At 39.2% G+C, this 8,283-nt stretch overlaps 1 protein-coding gene across 1 annotated transcript in view; it reads right to left on the bottom strand.

Annotated features, from left to right (window-relative positions):
• Positions 1–4,877: 4,877 nt before the first annotated feature.
• Positions 4,878–8,283, bottom strand: part of STAM2 (signal transducing adaptor molecule (SH3 domain and ITAM motif) 2) — a gene marked incomplete at its 5' end in the record, with an annotated part of 12,024 nt that continues 8,618 nt past the window's right edge. The window contains 4 exons of the mRNA XM_010282996.1: positions 4,878–5,356; positions 5,584–5,753; positions 7,252–7,405; positions 8,050–8,104. Of these exons, the coding sequence (XP_010281298.1) occupies positions 5,125–5,356; positions 5,584–5,753; positions 7,252–7,405; positions 8,050–8,104 (611 nt within the window). The remainder of the gene's footprint in view (positions 5,357–5,583; positions 5,754–7,251; positions 7,406–8,049; positions 8,105–8,283) is intronic.

Below are 8,283 nucleotides of genomic sequence, written 5' to 3'. Positions count from 1 at the left end.
GGAGCAGGCGCCTCATTTTCAGGAGTGGGCAGTCGTGGGTCCCGGCGAGCACAAACCACTGGGTGCCTCCGGGCTCACGCTCCTGCCCTCGGTTTTCTGCACCGGTGACCCTCGTGCCCCCCCTGGCTCCCCACATCCCACGCAGGACGCTCCTGCTGCACCCCACGCGGGACTGGAGATGCGAGGGGGATGCTGCCAGCCAAGCAGCGGCCTCTGAGCCCCGTTTAATCTCCTCAAGCTGAAAGTGAGCCACGACCACAGCGAGCGCCATGCCGCCCAACGCTTCACGCGTTGACCGTCTGCATCGCCTACCAGCCGCGAAGCGCTGTAATTCCTGGGGTACGGTGGGGCAAAAAAAGATAAATCAGGAGATCAAGCAACGTGTTTGCAGTTAGAGAGGAAATCTGGGGAAGAATTGGAAGCAGGACCTGGATTACCTGCTTCCCACGCCTGCGCTTTAACTACAACCGCGTTACACCTCCCACTGAAACGAGTAAGAGGAGAAACGTGTACATCTGTGAACAGACCTCGCTTTTCCAGCGGAAAGCGCCGAACACACGCACACACACCCCTGCCGTGAAGGTCCAAAGTACGACAGAGCAAACCGTTCCTTCTCTCTCGCCACAGACACAAACCACAGCTTTTTTTTTTTTTTTTTAATTCCTTGGATGAAATTAGGCAGCCTGGTTTCTTTGTCAAAGATGAATGTGGGTCATGAATGCTGTAGTCTAAATTAGATTATTTTTAAATCCAGTTTAATCATTAAATTGGTACTAAGCGGGGTACTTTTCTTTAAACATTGAGACACAAACCCCAGCTTTTTTTTTTTTTTTTTAATTCCTTGGATGAAATTAGGCAGCCTGGTTTCTTTGTCAAAGATGAATGTGGGTCATGAATGCTGTAGTCTAAATTAGATTATTTTTAAATCCAGTTTAATCATTAAATTGGTACTAAGCGGGGTACTTTTCTTTAAACATTGAGCATGTGGCTGACTTCCCAAGCCACGATGCTGTCCGGCCGCTGAAGGCACCAGTGTCTCACCTTAGCAAGACATAGCAACATTTGAGATTCAAAATGAAAAACAAACAGGCATTTGCCAGAAATTCAGTGTATGCTTTGGCTTTGCACGGGCTTCGCAAGATTTAGGATCTGCAGCCTGAAGTGACCCGAAATCAACCCACTCAAGTCAGTACTCAAAAGGGCAGGAAACTCAAAGGGCTGTAACTCAAAAGGGCTGTAAATAAATGATGCAATGTGGTGATTTATGTCTAAATAACCATTAAGAGTTGTTCCCAGGTACGTTAGTCTGCTTGCACACATGTTTTTGATATCCATCCACAGCATTGGCAAGTATCTTTAAAGCATAAGGATTTATTCTTGTTTTGGAGGAGCTAGAAATCTTTCTGGATCATTTGTTCAGTCTCTGTGAACACCGAGAAGAAGCCATAAGCAATCATGGCTCTTACGTCAGATGTGCAGAATGGGGAGGGCTGCAGCCCCCACGTCCACACTCCCAGCTGCAAAGAGCGACTCACCTAGAGCTCACAAAGAGCTCTTGCCTCATCTTTCTGGCAAGGACTTAACTTAAGCGGTAAACAGAAGACTCTTCACCCGTGTTCGTTAAACAAACTTTGTTTTATTCACACAAGGCAGCACACATATATTGCGGACAGGAGGCCAAATGTCTATTCCAATAAAACAGATCCCCTCTTCTTAATACTGCAAACTCTTTTAAGATAATTTTCTGTAAGAACCGTGATACACCTATTAACCAGTACATATTCACCTTAAACCCCAGACAAAAGAGAAGCAGAACCTGGGTCTGAAGTCAAAGCTCAGGTGTGCCATCCGTTGGCGGCCGGGCCACTCGCTGGCTGACCAGAAGATGTTACAGAGCCAGCGACGGGAGCAGAGCCGTGACAGCTCAGACGTGCTCAGAACCTGCCCCGGCTGTGTTTCCTTTCCTTCATTTTTCATTCTCACCAATTCAAAACAGTTTGAGTCAGCTTTATGTAAAATTTAACTGGTAAGAGCCATAAATCCTAAAAAGTTATTCATGTGTTCAACAGACACCTCACAGTGTTCAACGTAAGCAAGAGTAGCGCCTGTTCTTTCTTAGAAAAGATGCATAGATAAAAATAAGAAAAAAAAAAATCTTCCTATCAGAAAATATTTCCTGTAAGAGATTGCAGCTGCAGCCACATCCCGCTCAGCTCTCCCTTCTGAGGGACAGCCTTCAAAAGAATTACACTGTTCCACAAGTCCATGAACACCTACGGGCAAAACCTAAAGTAAAACAGACACAGAACATTATTTTTAAGGTTTACTTGTTACAGATACAGTCTGGTTTTTTTAACATTGTGATTTCTGTACCAAATTAAATATTTGACAATGCATTTGTCACATCAAGCTGTATGAAAGACCGCAATTTCTCAAAACACGTCTCTGCATGGCAATATTACAGACAAATTCAATTGTTGCTTTCAGATGACTATAACTTCGACATAATAGGTCGCCAACTCATACGAGAAGAAAATTTATCTGGTACTGATCTTTGACACCCGTGAAACAAATACATTACAATAAAATTCTCATTATAAAGTTGCACAAATTTCTATGTTAACCATTCAGAGTTTATATGAAAAAGCAGAAGTTATCTACTGTTGATTCCTGATATAAAACAGTAGGTAGAAACCTAATGTAGAAATCTGAAGTTAGATAAATCCTTTGGCAGCATGTTCAGTTACAATCAGGCCTTAAAAATAAATATGATAATGTATAGAAGTATGAAGAGAAAAACCAGATCCTATTAACACCAAAACCCTCTAAATACACTATTTTAATAATAATTAAATTATTTTACACTATCTACAAGTTGTGTATCACAGAATGAGGAATACAAGAGATGACAGAATGGCAAATCCTGCTTTTATAAAATTTCAGGCTTTAACGGTATGCATATATGTAGCTGTGTAGAAAATCTCAGACAAATGAGTATATACATTATTTATATTTAATAATGAACTGAACACAATCAAATCACATCTCTCTAGTCATCTCAATTTAAGATACTCAATATTTCTGCTGGACCAAAGTTTTGAATCCAATAAAAATACCTATCCTTGGCCTCAATGTACTAACAAATATGGAGAATCTATCTAAATGATAGCAAGGTTTCGTTTGGAACAAAGTAAACTCTTACAAATAAATCTCCAAACGGTAAGAATTTTAAACAGCAGCATTGAAATTAATTATTCTTCTTAAAGAACGCAAGGAACAAGTTATCAAAATACTTCAGTATTGCTGCACGTTATTTATACTACACTACTTCAAGGGGAAGGATGAAGACAAATTAAAGTCATGTCAAAAGGAAAGAAAAAAAGCTTCCTTCCAACTGCACAAATTTAAATAAAAAATTATTTAAAGAGCAGGTACGGAATACCTTATTGCATAAGCATGAGGCTGCAAATGAATAAGGTCATGATAGTAAATAATTAAATAAAATGTAAAAGAAATGGAGATGGCGCCGAGTGAAGGGTGGTTTTTATTACTCAACAACAGCCTACAATCTAATAGATCTCATTTGGTAGAAAATTTATACACCAAACACTTATTTAGAGATTTGTGAGTTTCATGCATTTAATCAGGATGTTACCATCAGTGATTTGCTTCTATTATTTTCCCAATTTAAAGATTATTACTCATCATAAAATTGTTAAAATAGGTATAAATATGACTATGCTAAAGTTGAGTAGGTAAACAGTGATTTTTTTTCCAAAGGTTGAAACAAATAAAAGAAAGAAATCCCACATTCCAGAAAGATAATTCAGCTCATCTGCTCCTCTTGTACAAACCCCACCCATTAAAAAAGTGCATCAGGGAAGAAATTCTTAGGTTTCTTTTCTTAGCCACCAAATGCTACGCTTCCACAGTTCCAAGGCAATTCCTTTCCTAAAGACACGTCTGTCATTTTCAATATGCAACCACTCCTTGGATTAGCGGAGCACAATCCCACTCACAAAGCCTATACAGATAGCACATTAAATACACCTTTTTTTAAGAGCTTCTCTGATTGCAACTGGCATTTACAGATGGAAATAGCAGCAGAGAAAGGAAATCTAAGAGAGGCAAGAACCCCCTGGTCCCATAAAGACAATTCCTGTTCCACACAGCTCCCCGTTGGAACGGGAACAAGGCAGATTCTCACAGTCTTAAGAGGCTTCAAACATTCCCGATCCCCATCCTTTACCACAAGGAACTACAATACTCCTTCACTTCTAAATACATCCAAAAAGGAAAAGAGAAGAGATTCTGTACAAGTTTCTGGCTCAGCACCTTGTTATCCACAGAGTGCCCACTCAGTCAGCTTGGAGCATCCCTTGCCTGCTCTTGGCAAAGGAGACTTTGCTCCCCGTACCACCTCTGCCAAAAGACGGGAGCAAGTTCTAGCAAAACCCCACCTGTTTTCTTCCAGAGAAACACATCAGAAGTTCTCTGTAGTTTCCAAAAAATCTACTAGGCAGCACTGTAAAAATCTCGTTTCTCATATTTCTGTAGGTTACATGGTCCTCACCGTCACAATATCAAATAATTTTCTCTTCCAGCTCTCCACCGCCGAACTCGTGCAGTTGTTCCAATTACACAGTGCACATCATATCGTGAAGCTGACTACAGCAGCGCAGGGCGAAGGTGGTGTCTAAATCAGCAGAGATTCTCTAAAGCCACTGGGATAGAAGGATTGCCAGAGGAGGCAACACGTAACGAGAGCAACACATAACAATGACTATGCATCCTCAAGTGTTCAGAAACACATTTAAAAGAAAATTATTTTTGGACAATCTTTTAACTTAATATTCACAAGTGGCATTTCTTGAAAGCACTAAAGTAAGGGCTCAGAGTAGTCTGAAATTATTTTAAACCACCAGCTAATCTAGTTCAAACTATCTTTACGCAAATGCTTAACAATCAGATCTGATGCATGTTTTCACTCTGCATCACTCTAATGCACTAAGTTGGGTTATTTAAAAGGAAAATGTATTTTGATATCCGTGACAGGTATTCATAAAAACCCTTAGGTCAGGTAACCTTTTATTCATTAATTCAGAAATATGAGCTGGTTTGTTTTTAAAGGAGAGGCTGTTGGTGGTAATTTGTTTGTTGCTGTAGAACGGAATGAGCAGGAACGGCCACAGGATAACCTGGTCCTTGAGGCAAACTCGACGTATTATTCTGGTAAGCCGACATATCCACTGACATTCCCATCTGCTGCTGGGTGTAAGCAGCTGTGCTGGCAGCTGACGGAAGGCCAGGGTTCTGGTTCACGTACGTCTGGTTTAACACAGAATCCGGTCCTGGGCTGTAACCAAACAAAACAAATCTAATTCTGACAAGTTCATGTCTATTTATCCGATAAGCAGATTTGCAAATAAGAACATTGCTTTGTCCAAAAGCGATCTGTACATTTTCAAAATGATCAAACAGTATTGCGTGTCACTGTAAATATCCCAAGAACACACCACCTCTAGACAAGTAGTAAAATTACCATCAAGAAGAAGGTATTTTAACAGTTTCCTGAAGCAATACCTTAAATATGCAGCTTGAGCTGGCTGAGTTGCTCCAGAAGAATTTATACTTTGAGGCAGAGACCTCAACTGCCCCATCTGATCGGGTCCTAGGCTATAACCTGGCGAAATGGTGACCTGGTGAACACCCTGGATCATGTAGTTTCCACTAGGTGGCTGTACAGGATATGACTGTAAATAAAAAAAAACCACAAAAACAAACAAAACATTGTATATTTTTTATTTTCAATTAAGTAGCAGCAAATGTGGCACAGAATACCACCACAACGAACAAATATGTTAGGGTTCAAAGGCTGAATGAACATAAATTAGTTTTTCCAACAAGGCTCTAAAACCAAAACACATAACTTCTCATAACACATTTTAAATAGGCATCCTTTATTTCATTAGGAGGCAACTTTTTCAGAAATGCACTGCTAACGAGGTCAGTGCTTAATATTTGAAAGAACCATCTTTTGTACCACGTACAAGACCTCTGCCCCTCCCAGCAACCTGATTTCTTTCTCTCTAATTTGCCTCGTCTTCAAAACGTTCAATCTTTAAGTATTTTGATGCACAGAGTGGAGTAGGAAGATGGGCACCGTATGAGATTTGTTATTTAACACATTTTGGAAATTAAAGCATAAGAATATTCTAAGACTGTAACACAAATGGAAAGCAACCACCCTAGTTTCTTGCATTTCTGGTTTAAGATAATGCAAGTCTTTACTCAAAGTTCAGATAGAACAGGTAGTATAACATGCTTAGTCTACAGAAGTCGACGCTGATCATTGGTTTTGCACTAAGCTCAGCATGGTTAGCATTATCTTGTATTTTTCACCGCGGGAAGCATGCATCTTGGAAGAAACAGTAAACTCCAGTTGCCTTTTTGCTTAAATTTTTTTTAACCTCCAAATATAATGAATTTTCCATCGTTACCAGGAGTTAAGGACACAGAATTACTTTTAACTGACATTTTCAGATTTAGCAGTTGCTATGGCAACTATTCTTTTCCCATTGAAAAATTAACATTAACGTAAAATTTGCTTCAAGTAAAACACTCATTCTATGCTTTCTCCAAAAAGGATCTTTAAAATCCTTCTCTCCTCCATTTTTGTTTTGTTAAAACATCAATATGGCCTATTAGAGATACTGTAAAACAGTTTAGAGTAACTACACCCCCTAATACAACATGTTCATTTCTTAAGGAACAAGAAGAGACCCAAACCAGACTCGTGTTTCTACATTTAGAAGTACGCTGCACTCATGATTAATGCACTAGTATCAAAGTTCACTCACATCCCCGCTATTAGATAAGAAAGTAACATTTTACTTTAAGACTGAGGCCATGACTCACAGCAAGAATATCCACCACCGCTGCTGAAACACACAATTCTAACTGTAAAAAATTAATCATGGAAGGAATCTTTTAGTATTTTCAATACAGTAGCTTTCTGTTAAATAGAGCAAAATTAACAACTATACCTTATTGTACAAGTAGGTAACTGCAAACTGAAGTACTCTGTTCTAGTGCGTAAATGATATTTTATTCTAAGGGCTATAAAAAGTCACCAGGCAATGTCAGATTGTTCGTAGGCTAGCAAGGAAGCGTACGCTTCATTTTTGCTGTCATCTTTTTAAATAGAAATCTATATTAGGAAAGTCTCTATTTCCAGAAAAGGATACTGACCTGCACTGAAACACCAGAAGATGTAGGTGGGTATTGTGCAGGATGGTGGAGTTTTGAGTAGGCTGAATACATCGGTGTTTCATTCATCAGTTTGTTATAGAGCTCCAGAGCTTCTAGAACCTTCACATTCAATTCAGATAATTCTGAATGCTTTCTGTTTCAAAACAAATATATGCAAACACTAAGCTTCTCTAACATCTAGTGTTAGATGGTAAAAAAAAGAAGAGTGGATCATTAAACAGTTTTTAATATGCAAGGGAAAAAAAACTTAAAAGGTAGATTGTGAATTTCTTAAAGCTTCTACGTTGTAAAATTGCCATTCTGGTTCTTCCATTGGTATAAGAAACAGAATGGTGGGACTTACACCAATGGAAGGAGAGTCCAAGTGGTGAGTAACTATTCTTCCCTAGCTGCAATAAGGCAAGCAACTCCACAGGTGTTAGTTACCTTTTCACCCTCAGATATGCCTAGGAGGATGAGGGGGAAGAGGTAAAGGTAGCATTCAACACATTTTCCTGTTAAGGAAGACAGTCAGCAGCAGAGTGAAAACAGATCGCAAAAGGCTACAGTCAAAAAGTGCTAATATAAAATGCACCCAGTAAATTTTGGAGAGCAGCAATCAAATCTTAGTACACACACTGGGACCTTGGTACCTAAGCGTTAAAGGTAGAATTGTCAAAATTTCTTTCTTGCAAGGTTTTCTAGCTTGGGGGATGAAAGTATTGAAAAAAAATTAGTACAACTGCACAATTTAAAGTAAATCATATTAAATAATGCAGAAGCTACATTATGGCTCACCTATCTATCTCTTCTAGTTTTTCATCTATCATTGGACCCATCTGTTGACAAATATCTGTGAAGACAAAAGTGTCAAGGTAGTTAAAGTCTTGCACAATTAAGAGTTTAAATGCAGCCAAAAAATACTTTATCCAAGTACACTAAAATAGCACACGAAAGCAGAGAGTGCACTTAGTTATCACGTGTGTCCCATTCCTCCAGCCCAAACAGAAAAAATACATTGGTTATTCTGGT

Source organism: Phaethon lepturus, unplaced genomic scaffold (assembly GCF_000687285.1).
Source record: "Phaethon lepturus isolate BGI_N335 unplaced genomic scaffold, ASM68728v1 scaffold38552, whole genome shotgun sequence".
NCBI classification, from domain to species: Eukaryota; Metazoa; Chordata; class Aves; order Phaethontiformes; family Phaethontidae; genus Phaethon; species Phaethon lepturus.
The sequence above is the reverse complement of the archived record's forward strand: the minus strand, read 5'-3'. Positions and strand labels throughout refer to the sequence as shown.